The sequence below is a fragment of the Sceloporus occidentalis genome, unplaced genomic scaffold (genome assembly GCF_023333645.1).
Source record: "Sceloporus occidentalis isolate IW3139 unplaced genomic scaffold, rSceOcc1.0.p SCAF_1, whole genome shotgun sequence".
In the NCBI taxonomy this organism is placed as follows: domain Eukaryota; kingdom Metazoa; phylum Chordata; class Lepidosauria; order Squamata; family Phrynosomatidae; genus Sceloporus; species Sceloporus occidentalis.
In genome coordinates this window covers 149956450-149978657 of record NW_028316981.1, presented here as the reverse complement: position 1 = coordinate 149978657, position 22208 = coordinate 149956450, and the positions used below count along the sequence as shown (strand labels likewise).

The following is a 22208-nucleotide window of genomic DNA, read 5'->3' as shown; positions in this document are numbered from 1 at the left end:
CCATGTGCAGAAGTGGAGCGGGGGCTAACGTATGGGACAAACCTTTGGCTACTACATGCAATTCTCCACTTGAGATTGTTATGGTTCCATCCATTGGCATACCAAGGTTCCCAGATCTTTTGTATCCTTACTATTATGTGTAAGTCACCTCCTTTGCATATAACTCGATCCATAGGGAGTGGCGGAAAATATAAATAAATCCTGTTATTATTATTATTGAGATGGAATTAATCTTCCACCAAATTTGGACTGAATATTCTTTTGATAAGACATCTCAGAATTTTGCATTGTAGCATTATAGACCAATAGCTGTGTTCACAATTACATAAAAATGAAGAGAAGCTTACTAGCTCTGTGTCAAGAGGAAACCTGATGCGAAGTTTTAATATCCTAGCAAACCGATTTTAGTCCAATATTTATGTTAATTATGTTAATTCTCCCCTCCAGAAGTTTTAATTTTTTCCCCTCTTCTCAGTAGCAGTATGGTAGCTAAAAGCCTGAATAGGAATTCTCCTGTGAAAGGTATCACTGATGGATTTTTGTTTGTATTTCTTAAATGGCCAACACAGCTCCCCCTGCATGTTTTAGGCATTCTCCCAGTTCAAGTTGCAGTTTAGCCATGAGTTCACCGACTTGCTTTAAGTGTGCCATTTTTACTTGTTATGTTAACTGGCCCCTAATTCTGGTCCTGTTGAGCTACTTTACAAGTCCACCTTAACCACCTTTTACACAGAGGAGCTTATGCTGATCCTAATATTTCAACAATATATATGGTTGATTATTAGCACCCTCTGGTGGAACAAACACATAATACATGGCTATAAAGAAGCACAGAGATGGTAAGAGCCACATGAAATCTGTATTACAGCTTCAAGAGATGGTTGCTGCAGCAATCTCAGAAATGAAATCTTTTGTCACATGCCTACATTCTTAGCAAATCAACCTCCAATGTTCACTTGGATGCCAAGGGTCATGTGCTGGCAATCAGGCTGCCAAAATCAAAAGCACGAAAGGATCCCTCTATTTTTAAAGCCTTTTAGCAGGGCCAGTGTGGTGTAGTTTGAGCATTGGGCACTGGAAGACCAGGGTTCACATCCCAGCTCTGCCATAGAAACCTACTGGGCAAGTCACACAGTCGGCCTAAGAGGGAAGGCAATTGCAAACCCTCTCCAAAGAAACTTGCCCAGAAAAACATATGATAGGGTTGCCTTAGGTTGGAAACAACTTAAAGGCACACAGTAACAGCAGAGAGTATCCATAGTGAACTTCACCTCCCCCAGTACCAGTTCAGAGTTCATACAACTACATGAGAACCCTGATATTTACTGCTTTGCATGAGGGCAAAGCCTCGACTCCATGGACAGGAAACAGGATACCTCACCCAAGCCCTAAGAATTCTATTAGTATTCATTTATTTTAAATAAAATTAAACTAGCATTCCTCGTTTTTTTAAGTCCCAGTAAAGACTTTAAATGTGCATTTGACAGTTCCAAAATAGGCGCAAAATTAGCCAAGGCCTTTGGAGCAGTAATAGGGGAAAACTTTTATCTACAGATTGTCTGGCTGTTATATAGCTATTTATTGATCACACAAGCCAATCTTATTTTGGTTCACATTCTTTCATCCATTCTAACTAAAACAAATGAGGCCCAATGGGCTTAATATATAAATCAAATATAAAGGATACATACACACAAAACTTCTGCTGAATGAAACTTCATTATTAATGTGTAACTTCTATCGACTGAATCAGTGTTCATTTACCAAGCCCAGAGATTCTAGCAAGCCCAATGCCCTTGGATTTTGGGCCATAGTAACCCTTGGATCTAACCAAATTGAGAGGGAAAAAATCTTAACCTACCTCAGCCACACTCTAGAAGGCTTTGAGGACAGAAACCTGAGATATGGACATTAAACCATAATTTCAGCATTGTCCAAATTGCACCTTTAAGAACTTGGCTGTGTAATTACTGCTTTATCACTAGGATTTGTATTTGATATGATGCTTAAGTACAGCACAATCTCTGTATCCGCGGGAAATACATTCCAAGACTTACCATGGATAATAGCAAACCCTATTGAAAAGAATGACTTCCAGAGGAACTTGACCTAGAGATTCCTACAGAAGACATTTTTGGGTGGTGGGTAAATGAAACCGCAGGTACTCATTCCATGGATGTAGGGGTTGTATTGTATGACAAAATATTGAGAATACTGTAGCAACTAGTAGTCATGGTTCTATGTTCACTTGTTAACTGTTGCTGACTTCAACTTATGTCTTCTGTTAAATCTCTTCAGATGGGTCCTGTCTTTCTAGATCCACAAAAAGAAGTTAAGATTCGGAAGTATCTAGGGTCCAAAACACACTGCATACTAACTTTCCTGGCTCAGTGCTAGGGAATCCTGGGAATTGTAGTTTATTGTGGCACCAGAGATCTTTGACAAAGAAGGCTAAATGTCTCACAAAACTACAGTTCCCAGAATCCCTTAGCACTGAACCAGGGTAGTAGTAAAGTCGTCTCAGACTGGATTATTTCTGCAGTGTGCTTTGGACCTAAGAGTATTTAATTTAGCTGATGTCTATCTTGGCCTAAATTGATAATTCCAAAGAGGAGAGACTATTTGAATCAACTGTTATGTAAATCATACCGATTCAAGTGGGTCTCTTTTAATGAGGACCATCCATGGCATTTAGGTCATTGTTGTTTAGCCATTAATACTGATGCCATTACTGCACGGAACCCAGGAACTAGGCTCAGATTAAGTTTTATGTTTTCAGCCACTGCTCTAGAACCACACACGAAATGCTGAGAGTTAAACAGATTTTTTTCTAGGTCTCTGTGCAGTGTTTGGTTTGAATTGGGGATTAATAGCAACAAAGATGTTTTATCACAGGAAACTTAAGCAGCATTAAATACTTGCAAAGTTTTGTTTTGTTTTTAAAGAAAGGGAGGGCTCCCCTTGGAAAAAGACAGCAGTGAAAACATAGAAGGTTGCCAAAGCCTTGGAGTCTGTACCAGATTTTTTTTCTTAATGAAAAGGAAAGAGTACTAATGCATTCCAATGTACTAGCCTTGTATTCTCTAGGGTGCACAGCTATTCAGAATATTTCCTGGACAGCTGATGTCTGTTAGAAACATATCAGCATTCTGCAGTACTGTCCTACATCAAGTTGCTGGAGGAGGGGGGGAAACCCAAGGTACCATATTAGGTTTAAATAGATCTATGCAGTAAGCCTTAACTATGCATTTGTAAAATAAAAAAACTAAGACTTGCTCTATTGTATAATTATAGGTCGACAATCAGGATACCCAAAACACATTTAGGTAATATCTGGTGCTTTTGCTTGCAGCTAAACATATGTACCAGCTAACTTCACAAGCATCTCCATTATTATTTATCTCCCCCCTCCCCCCCAAAAAAGTGTCAGATTGTTCCTGCTATTCCTACAGCTGAACTGACATTGTCACTGGTCTTCCAAGGAACATATTTGCAGCTGTACTCCCACAGGCATTTACAAAATGTGTCAAAAAGTGTCCTTGGTGCCTTATGGTTGAGGCAACCATACCCACTTGCAGCTATTGTGCTGTTGTGAAGAATGGGATTTTGAAAGGACAAGAGCAGATCAAATTGGCTAGTTCACATGGGAATGCCATGATGGGTGCTTATATGCAGGGGAGAGGAAAATAGTTTTTCTATCTGTCTTTAGTTCCCCATCAGATTCTTCACCCCCCTCCCAATTCTCCACAAGGTTTTCAAGTTTGAGAAGCTTAACTATACTTGGTGAATGGTTGGTGCTAAGAACTAGCCAGATTAGCCATAACTGTTAGGCCCAAATCTGTAAAAAATTAAAACCATTCATCAAACATGACACTATTTTATCCTTTGCTTAGCACCAACCATCAACCAGGTATACTTAAGTTTCTCATAGTTGAGAAATCACATGGCCCTTCACATTCCCTAAACTACAGGGTCTGGGAAAAGATTCAGTTAAAACAAGGCATTTAGTTTTGCCCCAAATTTTGTTTTATAGATTGCCCCATTCCAAAACAGAATAACCACTTTAAAACCTGACTGAAACTTTCCTTCTGGGACCCCCTCCATTTGAGAAGTAGGCTCAAGTTTATGAAAGCTCATGCTGCCAGCTTCTTTCTTCCAGTTAATTTCAAAGGTGCTACAAGATCCCTTTGCATTCTGATTTTCCAGACCAACATGGTTATTTCTTTGAATCCCTTTTGGTTGTGGGAAATGGTTGTGCAGCCAGCAAAGCCTCTAACATCTAGACATTTTATTCAGAGCTAAAATAAGGCATTTACTGTGCTTGCAGTTTATTTCCCATCCTCCCTTATGCGAAGGCACTCTTTAATTCTATTGGTATAGAGCTTCCAAGAAGCTATCAGTGGGGTAACAAGCAGAATTTCTTTCAACTACATCATACTGCAAGATGTAACTATGACAATGTATTATAATTTGGACAACCCAGTATTTTTCAATTAGCAAGAACAGTACCACATGCTGTTTTGCATCTTCAAGGTAAAGGCATTGCAGTGTCAGGTATAACCAGTGTTTATTACATTTGAACAAGCCATCTTAAAATCAATTTCATCTGGAAAGCAGAGTGACCTCTTATTCTAGCAGGAATTCCTCTGAGAAAAAAACATTAAAACAAAGACTGCATATTACTTCAGTTCTGCCAGGCAGTGTGAATGTTCAAGCAGGCAGTTGTGAGAAGATTCAAAACCCAATACTATTTCCATCTCCCAAACAGAATGTGGACGGACTAAACCTAGGTAAATCCAAACACTGAAGGACAGACAGTTCAAAGATGCAGAAGTGGAAGTTTATAGGAAAACCAAAAAAAAGGACACACAGGTGAAGGAAGACGACTAATTCACATAGGGCAGATACCCTTGCAGTGAACTTTTCAAGTAGTTTCAGTTGCAACAAAGTGCTACTTCACATTTCACATATAAAAAAGCAGTATAAAAAGTAGAGCACACAGATAAAACAGATTGGTAGTTGAATGCTTTGTCATACAAATAATCTAGAAATTAAAGGCACCAGTATTGTCTTGAATCTGGAAATCATATGCATTAGTAGTTGACTCTGGAAGAATATTCGCATCTTCTTCTTCCTGTAAAGATAGTAACACTTGTAAAATATCTTTTTTTTACTTTTTTTTAAAATTGTGCACCTACAACCTTAGGAAAGCTAAGGTCAAACAATCACCAATAATCATAGTAATACAGTGGTACCCCGGGATACGAATGCGCCGCCTTACGAAATTTCTGGGTTACGAAAAAAATCCATTTAAAAACATTGTTCCGGGTTACGAAGGTTATTTCGGGTTACGAAAAAAAATTTGGTGCTTTTCGGCGCGATTTCACACGGAATCGCGGCTTTCGCTATTAGCGCCTATGGGCTTTTCGGCTAGCGAAAGTTTCCGGGTTACGAAAGCGGCGGCGGAACGAATTAATTTCGTAACCCGGGGTACCACTGTAGTAATAAAATTTATTCGGTCTTTGACCAGTATAAATCTGACATTTGTCACCCCATTGATCGCCAGGGTTGATTCGGCTGATCTGGCTGGCTAGGCGGGTGTCCCCTTCCTCCCTCATCGCTCCATGTGCGTCCCTCCCGAAGCTGCACACTTGGTGGAAGAGGACGACCATCCCAGATAGAAGGAGTGTACCGTTCTTCGGTCAATAAACATATTAACATGTGTTCTAAAGATTATTAACTACATTTGACTTTCAAGAATGTGAAGTGGGGGAGTTTACCCCTTTGTCACAACCATCTTTGATCTTTCCTGTCCAATAACATTTTTTACAGTGCTACATTTAGGAGCCAGTCAGATCAACTGAGCAACGCCTGGCTGAGGGGGAGGGAGATACCTATGTTAAACACAAGACAAAGATGTCACATTATATGCCTTAACTGGAGCTGTTACTCATCATTACAACTGCTATCTTGCTGAGTTTACTCACCTCTCCAGAAAAATATTTCTCAATAAGATTTGCAGCAGCCTTGTACACTTGCTCATTTTCATGGGACTGCAGAGCTTCAATTTTGTCTAAGCCACCACACTCTTCAACCAAAATGCAGAGCTTTTCGGTCTCCCCTATCTTCTCAGCTGCCTATGGAGATATAGATAAAATACTAGTGTTGGTTAAAGTAGCCCCAGTTGAACACTGCAAAAGTGTAACAGGAGAACCTGCTATGTACCCATCCTATGTTCAAACCCTAGCCCACAAACTCACTACACACTAAGCCACTCTGAAAGCCTTTAGGACTGAGGAGCAGGGTATAAATACAATAAATAAATAAATAAATAAACAAACACACACACACACACACACACACACACACACACACACACACACACACACACTTAACCCAGGGAACCTTATTGAACTTGATATCAAATCTATTTTTGAACAGACACATATAAAATTGCATTGATTGCCACAACTTCTTTGCTACTTTTATGACAGAAAACACCTGTGAAGACACACCCAACTTAAGGTAGTGGCAGGTTTGGGTGTGCAACGCCGGTACCCTGGTGAGATCAAACTCTTCTACCCAAAAAAGGCTCTGAAGCTGAATGTAAAGTTCAAAAGGGGGGAAATTTAATTTATAGGACAAAAATAAAGAGTTTTCTCCTCCCCAGCTCTAAACAAAAGATACTTTACAGTTCAGCAATCTTCCGGATGTCATCTTTCTGGGTCTGATGTTAGTTTGCTCTCCTCTCTCAATGGAGCTGGTGCAGGGTCTTTCAGCTCCTAAAATCTTCTATTCACTTGCTGATGGTAACTAATTCGGCTGAGGTGTAAGAAATGCCCTTTCCGGCTGTCTGGGCCTGCTTGCCACCAAAAGACAGCTCTCTGCTAGCTCTCAGCAAAGACTGCTCCCAACTAAAAACCTCTAGCTACAGCACAGCATGCTGGGAAAGGGCAAACCAAACCTGGAAATAATGCAGGGGAATCCTACAGCTCCTCCCACAAACTAATACAATGAACTTTTCTACACTAAAATAATCTATGGCCTGAACCAAAATAAAAGAAAATGCAGGGGAAGATTCAAGCAGTCCTGGCAGGACATCACAACACCAGCATTAACAATCTGTGAATTATACAAAAGACCAAAATGTGTATTACAGACCTCTTTAACATTTATAACTTATATTAGAACAAACTAGTACTATATAGGTCCAAAGGATGAGTGATAATTTTGATGGCGAAGGTTCCATGCACGCATGTATGCCAGATGAGCAACTGTTCTTCCCAAAACATCTTACAATGCATCAAAAGTGACCTCAACTGGCAGATTTGCTAATCTACTTCTGTACTGGATTCTCTTCTATAGCAACTGTTAAAAGTTGATTACTCAACTTTCTGGAAAACTATTAGCTTGAAACAGTTCATTTAGAAGGCAAATTTCATTCAAATGAAGTAAGTAAGCTGAACCTCACAGCTTCAGCTGTCCAAACCTCAGTGCTGTTAAAATGGAAACATAAACCAAAATCACATTATTATTATTATTATTAGGAACTGGCACCACATTTGCTCGTTCTTTTGCCAACTTACCACAAAGATGTTACTAATAGCATCCATAATCACTAGAACAGTTTTGCCATCTTTAACTGTCAGAAGGTTCAACAATGGTTCCACTATCCCAGTCTGAACAAGGTATATGATCTGGCCAATTGTTCCACCACTTGTGTAGTTGGTAACAGCCCATACAGCTTCCTTTTGGGATTTGAAATCCCCCTGATTTAAAGCATATAAAGGATTATGGAGTAAGATAGTCTGAAAGAAGTCCAAGGAAAGTTTAAACACATGTAGAAACGTGTGAAAGTTTTAAATTATTTTACAGCATTATGACAATTTCTGTTCAGCCCTTCAAGGGGTTTTCTTTTATAATCAAACTTAAGCAAATATTTAACAAATTTGTTGTTACACCTCCTATTGGATAACAATGATCCTACAGTATCCCATAAGGTGGCTAAATTTTGTTACATTGTTTGTAAACGACGCCCTCAACTAACAAATGGATATTTTATTACCGTGTAGAAAGATTTGTTTGGATACTGTACATATATAGTCTACTATTAGTTTATATTTTAATCTCTTGTTATACTGATACGCTATTTGTGTGGTTTTGTTTTTATACTGGTCAAAGACCGAATAAATTTTATTACTATTACTAACAAATTTGTTGTATGCATGAAGAATTACAGTACTAAGCAATGACATTTCCTGTACACTATTTCTATGCCTAAAGAGAGACTTAAATCCTCCATAACTGTGGGAGAGTGGCAAAAAGAACTGCCTCATCTTTTTTATACTAGCAAGAATGTTGTGAGAGAAATCCTATGGCAGGATGAAACACAGGATCCAGTGCTTTACAGTTCATGTTCTTGGAGAATAAAACATTTATGAAACGTTGAAGATGATCTTTTCAGTTTCTGGAGAAAGTGTGAAAATGTAATTTCTCTGCTGCTGCTTAATTCTCTTTTGCTGAAGAATACAAAACTAAAAGATCATCTGCAACTTTAAAATACCTGTTATGTTTAGATATTACAGGGATGTACAGTTTTTCTAGACACAACATGAGCAATATGGATGATTGTACACAATACAGACAATCTATCTATCTGCCTGTCTATCTAAATACCCTTGCTCATACAGATAGATGATCATTAAACCAACTCTTCAGACTGCCTGTGTTGTCTCATCTCTAGGGAGAACACATGAGCTACAGAAACAAGAACAGAAGCTTATTTCTTTTGTTTTTACAGATTACAGATCAACAGGTTTTTACATGTAACATTCATCTGAGGGCCAAAATATTTTCTTTTACCTTTTCCAAAATTTTAACAAGATATGGGATGAGTCCATGTTCCACAACCTTCTGAATTTGGTCCTGCCGGCCAGCGGTGATGTTAGACATAGTCCATGCTGCTTCTTTTTGGATGTTGTTTTTATGATGCGTAAGCAAGTTGGGGAATACAGCAAGTGCTCCAGAATCTATTACAATCTGAGTTTGTTCGTCAGTCCCTGTTACAATGTTTCCTATGGCTCTTAATGAAGGAGTCTGGAAAAAAAGTTTAGGCTATTTAATGAGTGCAATCTGTTAAAAAGCTACTATCTGAAGATATTCATTTTAATCAGCACAATATGCAACAATATGCCTTTATAGCATCTTTGTAGGGAACATACATGAAACCACCCAAGGCAAGTACTGCACTTTACTTTACTGCCATACCATTAAAAGGTTATGATAAAAGAGTATTACAAGGAAGATCACTCTGGATTTCTCATCTCCCTGGCTCTCTAAACATGAAATCTTACCTCCAACTGACCAGGTTTCCATCACCACTCTGCAGACAAGACATTAAAACAATCTGTTCACAATATAAGCAGATCCCTTTCCAGTATATGCAATGAGAAACTCCTATATACATTCACATGGCTTCAGTTCAGGCTATTTGAAGAAGCTCCTGTACAAACCATTAGAATATTTAAATCATCCGTAGTGGCCCTCCTCTCTGTACCACCACCTTTTCAGGGTCATTTGCCGGCAACAAAGGAGAAGGCCTTCTCAGTGGCTGCTCCCGGACTTTGGAACTCCCTCCCTATAGAGACCAGGCTGACCTTGTCCTTGCTCTACTTCCAAAAGCAGCTTAAGAACATTTTTGTGCTTCCAGGCCTGCTGAGGTTAGGCCCTTAAGCTGTGTGGTGCTAGTTTTGAAGTTTTTTAAGTATCAGTATATAGCTTATTTTTGTTTTAATGCATTTTAATATTTTAATTGTTTTAATATATTTTGTAGTGTTTTTAATCTGTATTGCTTTAAAATATTGTTAGTCACCTTGAGTCCCATTATTGGGAAAAAGGCGGGATATAAATGAATAAAATAATAATTATTAGTGACTTCAAGATAATTAACTATTAAGGGACACACTGTATTATCATTAGTTTGCAGTCTTCAAGTCCCTCTTCCCTTGTGGATCTCAGGTTGCTTATATGTTTCCGGCCCTAAAAGAAGAAAATAAAAAGAACCAGGCAGTAGATCAAAGTAAAGATCTCTACCTGAAACTCTGGAAAGCAAATGCCAAGTAAGGACAGAAAACATTGGACAGACTGACAAAGTGGGAAACTTATACTTATAAACAGAGTTTCATTACATTTCTATAGATAGCAAAAGGAATAATGCAGCAAAATTTAATGCTCAAAGCTATACTTCTCAGAAATCTGTTTTAAGGAAAATTGTTATCTATATTTCAGATGAATTAACAACAGCACTGCATAGACTTGACTAATCTGTGTTTGCAGATATCTTACCACTATTGGAAGTTCTCCACATGCCAGAAGCTTCACTAGTTGTGGCACCAGTCCAGTTTTTACAACTACTTCAATTCTGTCATTTGAACCATCAGTCAAGTAAGAAATAGCCCAGCATGTATCTGCCAAAACTTCATGGTCATGGTGGTGCAATAACCGAACAAGAGTAGGAAGGATCTGCTGAATAGCTTCTATAGGTGGTGCAGGGTTCTTGTTACGGCAAAGGTTTGAAAGAGTCCAGGTTACGTTGCGCAAGTAGCCAAGCTGAGAACAAATCATGAAATTGATTAGTAACACTGCTACTGTGAAAACATAAGCCATTTCTAGCATCAAAATTGTTGCAACAATGGTCACTAACTTACAGCTATAGATGAGAGATCAGGGACAGCAAGAAGAGCCAAAAGTGGGTCAAGTGCACCATATTTAATGACTAAGTCTCGGTAGGCAGAACCATCACCTGGAATTAATGCAAGACTATCAGATGAAAACAATAAAATGTTCATTAAGCCATTTTTTCTGAATAGGAACACTACCACAGGGCATCTTGAAGAAAACGTATTACAAGCACAGCATGTCAAATGAGAACCACTGTTGAAGGACAGGCATGGAAGAAGTTGACTTACAACCAGCACTGGATCCACTTCCAATGCAGGTAAACTAAATAGTATGCCAGATTGCTATGGCAGCCATCAGCTGAGCAACACAATTCTTACAGAAATTAATTATATATGGCAACAAGGATGTTTTTAACATCAATAGATGTTACAGCTTGAAATTTTCAGCATTTGTGCAGCAACCACCCTATGCTGGAGGGTGTCAAGGACAACTGGCCAATCAAGCTTCTAGAATATATGTAGTATCTGTGGCTGATATCCCTGGCCTTCATGGGCCCCCATAGCATTCTTTCCTTCTTCCCCTGCCATGGAAATTCTTGCTAATGAGTTCTGAGTGCAATGAAAGACTGTCACAGCATTATATATTAAGCAAAATATTTATTTTATTATCCTGCCTTTCTCCTAGTGTAAGTATGAGACCCAAGGCAGCTCACAATATATTGTATTCAGATCTAAATATACTGTATTCAGACCCCATAGATGATGCTGTAGGCATCTGAGGCTATTCTTTATTTTGCAGATACATTTCTTAAAAAAAACAAAACAGGAACATCTCTGACATATACCAGTCCTATTAACATACCTGCAATATTTCCTAAAGCCCATACAGCTTGCTCGCTGATGTGAGTATGAGGAGAAGCCAGCAGGCAAATAAAGGCAGGAATTGCTCCTCCATCTACTACTGCTTTTGTCTGTTCTGATGTGCCAGAGGCAATGTTGGTCAGTGCCCAAGCAGATTCAAATTGAATAGGACTACAATCTGTTCTTCCCAAGAATGACACAAACTTTGAAATCAGGCCAGCTTTGATTATCTGGTCTATAGGGGGCTGTTTCTCTCGTGACAATAGTTTTCTACAAGGAAAAAGAAAGTTAGCCTATCAACATTTTACAGACAGAATTCTTAGTTCCATCATAATATACTGCTCAGTCTAATTAGCATCAACCTTGAGCAACACTATGTTACATCTTTAAATAGTTAACAGCACCTAATGTTCTGCAGTTAACTGGAACAGCTTCTTCTATCACCTGCTACACACCAGACTTAACATTCTCAATATTCAATGACAATATCATGAAAAAGGTGAAAGTAACATTTTAGACACTGACACAATATCACAAACATATGAGTGAACACATAGTTGTCTTAACTGTTATTACCTAGCAACTGGTAGTTCACAATTAATAATCAAATTATTAGGCTTTTGATGATAGTGTGTCTCACATTATCGTAGGGTACCAGCATGTGGCTGACTACATACAAACTTTTATATTATGGGACAGAGACAATGAGATGAAATTTGTATAGTTATCCTCCTAAACCTAAGGTATACAGTTCCAGTTATGTTCCATCTGGAGCAGTGATGGTGAATATTTTAGAGACCAAGTGCCCAAACTGTAACCCAAAACCCATTATTTATCTCCAAGTGCCATGTCCTTCTGGTGGTCTAATAACATACTCTGGCAAACTCTGTGCTGGGATGACAGCATGTGTGCCCACAGAAAGGGCTCTGAGTGCCACCTCTGGCACTCATGCCATAGGTTCACCATCACTGATCTAGAGTATACACAACTATAGTTTAGGATACATAATAGCAGATAAGCAGATGTTTCTCTAACACTGAAATATGGTTAAGGGAAATCATTTCCTTCAATGCTAAGAGAACTGCATAAAGATTTTAGTCATCCACTGTATATGCTAGTCTGTACGAAGCCTCAGATCTGATTCAGTGTCTTGCTCTTACCTTACCCTCAGTCACTAGCTTGCCATATATACATTGTATGGAACAGTATTGAATTTATACTGTTACCTAGCAGCCTGTGTAGCTTGCAGCTGCAATTCCACATTATTGCTGTTGATGCCTTTAACAATATCTTCAACAGACCAATGGGCAGCAACCTATAAAAGAATCAAAATTTTACATTTGCATTAAGCTTCTTCAACAACTACAATTACTAACTTCACCAATATTATCTACAAATTACTTATTCATATTTTAAAACAGGACTGCCAGCAACTGTACAGATCAAAATCAAATTAAAATATAACATCAAAACTATCCAATTTAAAACATACACAAAAAATATACGCAAGCACTGAACTATGTCCTGCATACATGGACCTTGGAGTTGCGACAAGCCTTCACTAGGACCACTGCGACAAAATCTTCAGGATTCATAATGACTCCAAAATATACAATGTTTTGGCTTTAAAAGTTAAATGAGTGTAGGCCAAGAACTACTCAGTACTCCATACCATCATGCTATGTGTTTTTCTATGCTACATAGAGAGAAGAGCAGTTGCTCACTGTCAATTCTGAGTTAAGGCAACCCTGAGGCAAACCTATCACAGGGTTTTCATGGTAAGATTTGTTCCGAGAACATGTCACTTGCCCAAGGTGACCCAGTAGGTTTCATGGCTGAGCTGGGAATCGAACCCTAGTCTCTGGAATCCTTGCCTCTTCTATGGTGGCAGTCTCTTTATGAAATACTCTCCCTAAGGACAGTACCTGCACTATAGTCACTTTACTACTAGGGAAGACACTTTATTCTCCTAGGTATTTCAAGAATTTATTTCAGTGCTTTTAGATTTTGCAGTTTTAATCATCTGCTATTTTTACCCATCCATCAATTTTTTTCTACATGCATTCTACTTTTATTACTTGTTTATTGTGACTTGTTGTTATATAGTGTTGTGTATTAATTAATCAAAATAGTGCCCAGAGAATTCCAGTTACCAGGTGATCTACACTAAGTAACAAATAACGGACTCAGTGTAAGGCAGCACCCTGTTTTAATAGCCTCTGAGTAAACACAGAAAGAGCTAGAAATGGCCTCTGAATTCCTCTGAGCAAGGGGTTTACCTGATTGCTTCGGTTTTCCTGCAGAGGTGAAGTGGCTTCATCAGGAAATGTACCAACATTTCTTCGTTTAAGCATCTGATCATCTTTTTTGGCTTTCCTCAGCTCCACATTTATTTCCATTCGTCGCCGTCTCATTTCCTAGTGGAAACACAGCATGTTATAACCACACTGCATCTTTAAATCACAAACAAAAGCTATAATTACAGTTAGCAATAAAATTACTCACATTAGAATCCTTTCCCTTATTCTTGAATCTGTTCAGACGAACAGCTGCTCCTCCAGCATTCTCATTGGCAGACATTTTGATTTTGATGCAGATAAGTTATTTTTGAATCTAAAAACAAAACTAGATGTTAAGATTTTGACCATACGTTGCAAAAATCTGAACTGCTTGTCATTTAATTCCAATGACAAGTCTCACAGGAGAGCATGATAAAATTTAAAATTATTAATGTTTTAACACTGTGTAATTTTAACACTTTTTTTGGAGGGGGGGTTCTATATGATTTGTTGCATACTGCCTGGTGACTCTTGTGAAAACAACAGTGCAATAATACAGGGGGAGGGGGTGGAACCTAAAAAAAAAAATGCCAATCCTAGGCATTTAAACCCAGAAGGTCAGAAGTTAAGTTCAATGCTTTTAAAAATGTCCTTGGGATTATAGCCAAGAAAAATTAGGAGTCTTCCAAACACTAAAACCTATTATTTATTTTGATAAAAGTGAGTGTGGGGGTGGGGGGCTAATTTTGTTAATTTTGCCTCACGAAGGCTAACTCTTTCTTATAAGGATGTTCCCTTTGGAGGGGCTAATTCCAAAATCCCTTTTACAACTTTTGCAAGTAATCTGAAACCATTTCCAACTGAATTTCAGAGTGGTCTTAATTAACTCACTGAGCCACAAGAGAGGACACAAAGGAGCGTTACTCCACTGGGACTGAAAGGGAATGAGTTGCCCTTATTTCAGCAAGCAACACTCAGGTCACTATTTAATGGAAAAGAACCATCTTCTCTGCTGGGGAGGGAACTCTCCCTAGAAGCCAAGATCACTAAACTGAGACTGTCTAGTCTGGCCACATCATAAAGGCATGACTCACTAAAAAAGACAATGCTTGGCATTCATAATAATAATTTTCTGCTGAAACTGTGGACTGTAATAAAGACTTGTAGTAGCAGTAATAATTAGTTACTACTAATAATGCTTGACATTAATAATAGTGGTATCTTTTAATTAATGCAGTGGGCCCTTGGTATCCACTTGAGTTTGGTTCCAGGTCACACATACTGCCGTGGATAACAAAATCCATGGATGCTCAAGTTCAATTATAGACAATGGTGCAATAAAATTGTGCCCCTTATATAAGATAGCAAAACCAGATAGTTGAATCTGTGGAAAAACAATCCGTGGATACGGAGAGCAAAGTGTAATGGGGCACCACAAGCTTCAGTTCCCAGAATGCCCTAGCCTTGAGCCAAGACAGTTAAAGCACTCTCAAACCTGATTATTTCTGCAGTGTGGATGCAGTCAGTGTCTCCCAGGAGGGAAGAAACAATGGCTACCCATGGGCATAAATGTGGGTGCTCAGCCGCCCTCCTTTTCTAGAGCATGTTCTCCATTCCAACCGTCTGTCCAGGGCATGTCCTCCATTTTGGGCATGCTTGAGAAGCATAGATTTATATTTGTATGAGTGTATTGCAGCTTTTATTCGGTCATGTCCTCCATTTTTCTTGAACGTCCTCCATTTTGTGGTGCCTTGTCCTCCTTTAAGGTTAGGTCACCCTGTGAGTACCAGTCCCTGGCCCATGGGGGGGGGGGGCAGTTCATAATAATAACAGTTGTTGGTGGTGTTACTATTATTCTTGTCAGTCCCCAACCACTCTACAGAGCCCAGGAGCTGCAGTCCAATAGTCATGGGGCAACAGGCTCCCTATCCCTGCTCTAGGGGTGCATCTACACTGTAGAAATAAAGCTGTCTGACACCACTTTGAGGGCTGCGGCTACATCCTATGGAATCCCTGGGATCTGTAGTTTTACAAGGCTTTTAAGCCTCCTCTTCCCAAGAGTGGGACCCCAGCAAACTACAAATCCCACGACTCTGCGGGATGGAGTCAGGGCTGTTAAAAGTGGTGTCAAACTGTTTCAACTGCGCGGACCCTAAGAAACTCATGGCACCTCCATCAGCCATCAGGTGACTTGATGCCACTTGCACACACACAGGACTATAGTGTTTGGAAGTCACACTCTCTCAGCCTCAGAGGATGGCAATGGCAAACCCCTCTCTGAACAAACCTTGCCAAGAAAACCCCGTGGCAGGGTTAACATAAGTAGTCGGAAAAGACTCATTAATTAAATGTGTTATGAATTAAAAGGTTAATTTTAACGCTGTCTCAGAGTGCCCCAATCGTCTCCTAAGCCCTGTTGGGTCCAGTTTGAGACCGCTTTAACTGTCATGGGTCAGCGCTGGGGAATCCTGGGAATAGCAACCTTTCTGACAGAGAAGACTCAGTGTCTCACAATAAACTACAATTCCCAGAATCCCTTAGCGTTGAGCCAGGACAGTTAAAGCGGTCTCAAACTGGATTGTTTAGGGACCTTAGCCACCTTGGCCGTTAAAGCGGTGTCAAACTGCGTTATTTCCACAGTGTAAACGCACCCTCAGACGCCCCCCCCCGGCAACTAGCCCTAATTAAAGCCAGAAAGAGAGAGAGTGAGGAAGGGAGGAGACTTGGGGGTTCTGGGACCCGGGCAGGACCCCTCCAGGGCTTCTCCTTCTCCCTCCTCGGCCTCCCATGGCCAGGGCCCACCTGTCAGAAACGCTCCCCCTCCGGCTCTGCTGGCAGCCTCCTCCCGAACACGTTGCGCCTCAAGACGGACAGAAAGCAGAACCACTCTCGCTGACGCCGCTGGCAGCACTGGCAGCCTGCTTCCCTCCGCCCGGATTTAAACTCCCAGCGCCCGCGCGCTCTCATTGGTCAGTTCGAGTCAAAGCAAAGCCCTGATTGGCCAGTTTGAAAAAGACGAGTACGAAACGACACCTCCCTTTTCCTCCTCGCGCTCCTGATGAGGCCCTCTCGCCAGTCACCTCCCTCGCGACTCCATTTCCCAAAATGCAACGCAGCCGTTTGAGCGGCGAAGGTTACGCTCAAACTACATTTCCCGGCATCCATTACGGCGGGGGAAGAAAAGGGGGTTAATAATAACAACAATCCTAAGCCACGTTTATTGAGGTTCCCCCTCAAGTGTTTCAAACCCACCCCCCGCTTTATGTTTCCGCACTTGTGGACTTAGTTCCAGAACAACACACTGCAGAAATAACTCAGTTTGAGACCGCTTTAACTGCCCTAGCTGTGCTAGAGAGTTCTGGGAATTGTAGTTTTATGAGACATTTAACCTTTTCTGTCAGAAAGAGCTCTGGTGCCACAATAAACTACAGTACCCAGGGTTCGCGAGCACTGAGCCAGGGCAGTTTAATTGGTTTCAAACTGGATTATTTCTGCAGTGTGTGCTTTGGACCTCAGACTCGAAAAGACTGACAAGACCTTGGGCTGGTTAAGAATTAACGCCTGAGAGGCCGCCCGTTAGTTACGGTACTGGCAACCGTTGGAGTAAAATGGCGGACCACAGAAATGTAGTTTCCTCAGCTCTTCGTTCCCCTCTGAATTTAAGGGCTAAAACATTAAGAGTGATAAAGCATTAAGAGAAATTCTGTCAACGCTTTATACTGCATTGTCACCTAAAGTCGAAAATTCCAAGGAATTCACACTTTAATAAATAATAAACACTCAGTAAAACTTTATTTTTGAGTAGAGCATGAACACGAACAGGCAGTCATGTCTCCCCTGCTGCTGCTGTGGCCGTGTGCCTCCAAGTCATTTTTTATTTATGGCGACCCTAAGGCAAACCTGTCATGGGGTCTTCGTGGCAGGTTTCCTCAGATGGGGTTTGCCACTGCCATCCTCTGAGGCTGAGAGAGTGTGACTTGCCCAAGGTCACCCAGTGGGTGTACATGGTTGTGGAGTGATTCAAACCCTGGTCTTCAGTCGTATTCCTATGAGCGCAATGTGCAAGGGTCCCAATTCACATGTTGAGGGAAAGATTATTAAACCATGAAAGATTAATAAGACCAGAACCACTTCTGTTAAACATAACAGATGAACTAAAAGATAAACTTAATCAAGAAGAAACGAAGGTTTTCATGGCCAGCATCCATTGTTTTTGTGGGTTTTTCAGGCTATGTGGCCATGTTCTAGAAGAGTTTACTCCTGATATTTCGCCAGCATCTGTGGCTGGCTTCTTCAGAGTTTGCTGGCAAAACAATGTCAGGAATAAACTCTTCTAGAACATGGCCACATAGCCCGAAAAACCCACAAAAATCTAAGAAACAAATGTATTATTAGGTATGATCACCATATATAGTGTGTGCAAAATACGGGAAAGAAAAGCATCGTCCACTAATCGAGGAACGGGTAATAAAATTAAACAAGTTTGCGGTAATGGACAAACTGGCAATGCTTATTAATGGAAAACCAGATCAGCGATATAAAAAGAAATGGGGGGAATGGGACTAGGATAAGTAGTAACACAAAAAGGTAAATCAGTAACGCTGAATTGTATATAAAAATATATAAAAGGGAAAGTAAGATTACAGTTTAAGGAAAACTCTGGATGGAATAAAATGTAAGTAAGCTGTAAATTTTTCAAGCAAAAACAAATAAAAATAAATAAATTAATTAAATCTCACAAAACTGAGTAAACAAGTGACAAATTGCATGTCCTCCCATTACAGGTGAGAACAGCTTTCTTACACTTTTACAATTAATTCTCATCAGATCAAGCTGTGACAAGAAGACTACGTTTTACTTCACTCATGATTTGCTGCTCAGGCTTCGTTTACTGCATCCTTTTTTCCTGCTCAACATAGCAAAACTGAATTCATGTATTGTCTATTATTCACTCCTCAGAAACGTGTTACTTGTAGCTGTACTCCCTTAAGTTTTCAAGGAAAGGAATATCAGTTGCTACTTCAAAGACCAGGCCTCAAGGATAAGCTCTATTTACTTCCGTAAATTATATGGCGAGGATTCAGTATCATTTCTGTTCTTTGGCTATCATTTTCATAGAATCACAAAAGAGTTGGAAGAGACCACAAGAGCCATCCAGTCCAACCTCCTGCCATGCAAGAAATCACAATCAAAGCATCCGCCGATAGATGGCCATCCAGTAGTTTTGACATCCTCCAAATAAATTTGCTTTAAAAATGATAGTGAGTTTTGTACCAATGCATCAAACAGTCCCTCCATACACACACACACACACACACACACACACACACACACACAGTACTGGGGTAAGTTTTTGTGGGTTCTTCAGGCTATGAGGTCATGTTCTGGAAGAGTTTATTCCTGATGTTTTGTCAGCAGCTGTGGCTAACATCTTCAGAGTTTGACAGCTGCTGTCAAAATGTCAGGAATAAACTCTTCTAGAACATGGCCTCATAGCCTGAAGAACCCAGAAAAAAACATGGAATCCAGCCATGAAAGCCTTTGACTTTGCCCAGCATTGGGATATTTTTGAATGTCTTTTATACTTTCCAGTGCCTACAAAAACCAGTACAGACAAATACAGTGCAATTGAGTTTTAAAAACAACACACAGAAAAAGCAAGAGACTGAAATATGCTGCTTTCAGTACCATGCATAGAACTGTGCTTAGTTTAACAAATGGTTCAACTCAGATGTTTCCAAATAAATTACAGTCTGCTAGCTAAGTCATAGGTCTTAAAAACCCTTCTCTGACTTAGATGATTTCTAGATAGCCGCTCTGGTATTTACATTTAGGTATTTACGTTCACATAAGCAGCTCAGATATTGTAAATGTAATGTTTTAGTTTTCATTTAATTGTTGTAGCCTGAATCCTAGATGTGAACTAAAGATGTACAATGTATAAACACAACAAGAGGGATCGGCAAGCAATTCCATATAGAAAAACTTTGATTTGCCACACATCACAGCCTACCCCAGTGGAGAAGGCATAGAAAGATATGCTTTCCCCAGACCTTCATACACTCCTAACTCTGGGCCCATCCCATTGTTAAAAGAATTACAGCATACCCTCAGGCCAGAAGCACTCAAGTTAATATAATGACTGCATTTAGGCTTATACACTGATTTAACATTATGTGAAGGGATCTTGTACAGGGTGACCAGATGTCATAACCACAAAGGAGCACAAGGCACCACATTCAAGAAAAATGTAGGACGTTACAAAATAAAAGCTAAAAACACTCATATAAATATAAATTCATGCTTCTTAGTCATGCTCATAATGGAGGACATTTTTGGATTTCATCCTGGACAGAAGGCTGGAATGTAGGGCAGGTCCTGGGAAAGAAGGACATCTTGTTACCCTGGACTTGTAGTACCTATGAGCCTAACTGAAAGAGACAATAATGGTTTCCTGGCACACTACACACATTTCAACACTAACCCCTATCCTCATGGGGGCGCCCATGACCAGTTCATCACTTCTCCTCTTGTTTCTCACACTGCATCCTCAATACCCATTCATAAGATTATCTACTCTATAGGTTTTTTTAGGTTTTTTCAGACTACTGTATAAGGCCGTGTTCTAGAAGAGTTTATTCCTGATGTTTCGCCAACATCTGTGTCTGGCATCTTCAGAGAATGCTGGCATAGAAGAGAGCATGTTAATCTGTGTGTTGGTTTGTTGCTGAATGGCAAGGCCTCAGGGTGTCTATTTAATTAATGATCCATTGTCTGCTGGGAAGCCCCCAGTTTATGGACATCCACAAAGACCTGGACAACCTCAACAGGAAAGAACAAACCCTTAAAGTAAAAAAGAAGTTTGGCTACCAGTCCTGAAAAACACCAGAATCAAGACTGAGCCCATGGAAATGAAAACCATCCAGGATCAGGGGGATTTCCCAACCGACAATGGATCATTAACTAATTAGACCTGAGGTCTTGCCATTCAGCACAGACCAACACAGAGATTAACATGTAAATTGCTTCCTCTCAACCAACAGTACATATACCCCCACTTCCATGCCAGCATTCTCTGAAGATGCCAGCCACAGATGCTGGCGAATCTTCTAGAACATGGCCAGATAGCCTGAAAAACCCACAAAAATCTATTATCTCCTCTTCCTGGCTTTGGGCAACATCCTTCCTCCTGCCTTTGTCCCCACATCAATCAGTTAAAACTGAACTTGTCACCTCCCGCTCTGCATACCCACAAGGTTTTGAATCTTAACTCATAGCCCTGTTAGTCTGTAGAATCACTATGTAGAAAGATCTCGTTGCACTTTTTGAGACTAACTGAAAGAAAGAGGGGTTTCCCCCCACCACAAATGACCATGGTTAAAACTGGCCTTGCCACTTCATTTCCATGCACAACGGATTTTGAATTTGGATTGACATTCTCACATATCAAGGGCATATATAGATCACTCCAGCAAATGCATCTGAGGAAGTAGGCTGAAGTGTACGAAAGCTCATGCTTCTTTCTTTCTTTCTTTCTTTCAATTAGGTCCGAAACACACTGCAGAAATAATCCAGTTTGAGACCGCTTTAACTGCCCCGGCTCAATGAGACAGGGCAGTTAAAGCGGGTTATTTCTCCAGTGTGGATGCATCCAGAGTAAAGAGAAGGAGCACCATCCTTCCTCCTCGACGTCCTGCAAGCAAATGAGCAGCCTGACATGCGCAGTAGAGCCCACAGGCCTGAGGGGCGGGGCTAGAACGTCGGATCTGCGGAAGGCAAAGCTTAGTGGAGCGGAGAGACGAAGGGGGAGGTCTCTCTCGGAGCGCGAGGCCAATAGGCTGCCGGGGGGCGTGGCTTACTCTGGAGGGGGGCTGAAGATGAATGAGGAGTGAAGCGACTGTGGGGGAAGTGGGCGTGGTTCCGGAATACCCGGGCGGGGCCCTTAGAGTGCGGCGCTGGTGAGTTTTTGCCGGGTGACCCAGTGGCCTAATGGATAAGGCATCAGCCTCCGGAGCTGGGGATTGTGGGTTCGAGTCCCATCTGGGTCGGGCCTTCTCCTTTTGCGGGAAGGACCCAAATTCTCCCGGTACTTCCTAAGCTTTGAAGGAGGGCCTGGGAGCCCCATCCCTGGATCCTCCGCACCTGGCCTTTGAATTAATTATGCAAAGCTTGTTTCACTCTCTCTCTTCTCCCTTGCCCACCCCAGCCCCCCAACCACCACCGCTAGGCCACGCAATGCAGCATCATGTAAGCACGCTTCCTAGGTTGCAACGAAAATGCTGGATAAGCCCAAACAACAACAAAAATTAAGGGGGGCAGGGTGACATTCGATGGAAAATGTAGGACATGGACAAATAAAAGCAACAACACCGCCCAAATCCATGCTTCT

At 40.7% G+C, this 22208-nt stretch overlaps 1 protein-coding gene and 1 non-coding gene across 3 annotated transcripts; one reads left to right on the top strand and one right to left on the bottom strand.

Moving 5' to 3' along the window:
• Positions 1-4550: 4550 nt before the first annotated feature.
• On the bottom strand, positions 4551-21415 carry KPNA2 (karyopherin subunit alpha 2). 2 transcript variants are annotated; one of them, XM_089476876.1, is made up of 12 exons: positions 21297-21415; positions 21208-21238; positions 14046-14153; positions 13820-13957; positions 12767-12855; positions 11542-11810; positions 10707-10801; positions 10345-10608; positions 8863-9096; positions 7587-7769; positions 5988-6137; positions 4551-5134 (listed from the first exon to the last, which is right to left on the bottom strand). In XM_089476876.1, exons 3-12 carry the CDS (start codon positions 14118-14120, stop codon positions 5045-5047), a joined length of 1587 nt encoding a protein of 528 aa, XP_089333002.1. In that variant the 5' UTR covers positions 14121-14153; positions 21208-21238; positions 21297-21415; the 3' UTR covers positions 4551-5044. The 2 variants fall into 2 exon arrangements, with proteins under 2 accessions (XP_089333002.1, XP_089332993.1); XM_089476867.1 differs by lacking the exons at positions 21208-21238; positions 21297-21415 and adding an exon at positions 16622-16749.
• Positions 21416-21794: 379 nt separating this feature from the next.
• TRNAR-CCG (transfer RNA arginine (anticodon CCG)) lies at positions 21795-21867 on the top strand. Its single transcript has one exon. It is a non-coding gene; the product is annotated as a tRNA-Arg (tRNA).
• The last annotated feature ends 341 nt before the right edge of the window (positions 21868-22208 follow it).

Excerpts from the sequence above, each read along its gene's own strand:
- KPNA2 (XM_089476876.1), bottom strand. The coding sequence starts at position 14,120 with ATGTCTGCCAATGAGAATGCTGGAGGAGCAGCTGTTCGTCTGAACAGA. Across the intron at positions 10,609-10,706 it reads CTGATCTCTCATCTATAGCT|CTTGGCTACTTGCGCAACGT; the intron begins GTAAGTTAGTGA and ends ATTTGTTCTCAG. Across the intron at positions 7,770-8,862 it reads TTGTTAAAATTTTGGAAAAG|GGGGATTTCAAATCCCAAAA; the intron begins GTAAAAGAAAAT and ends GCTTTAAATCAG.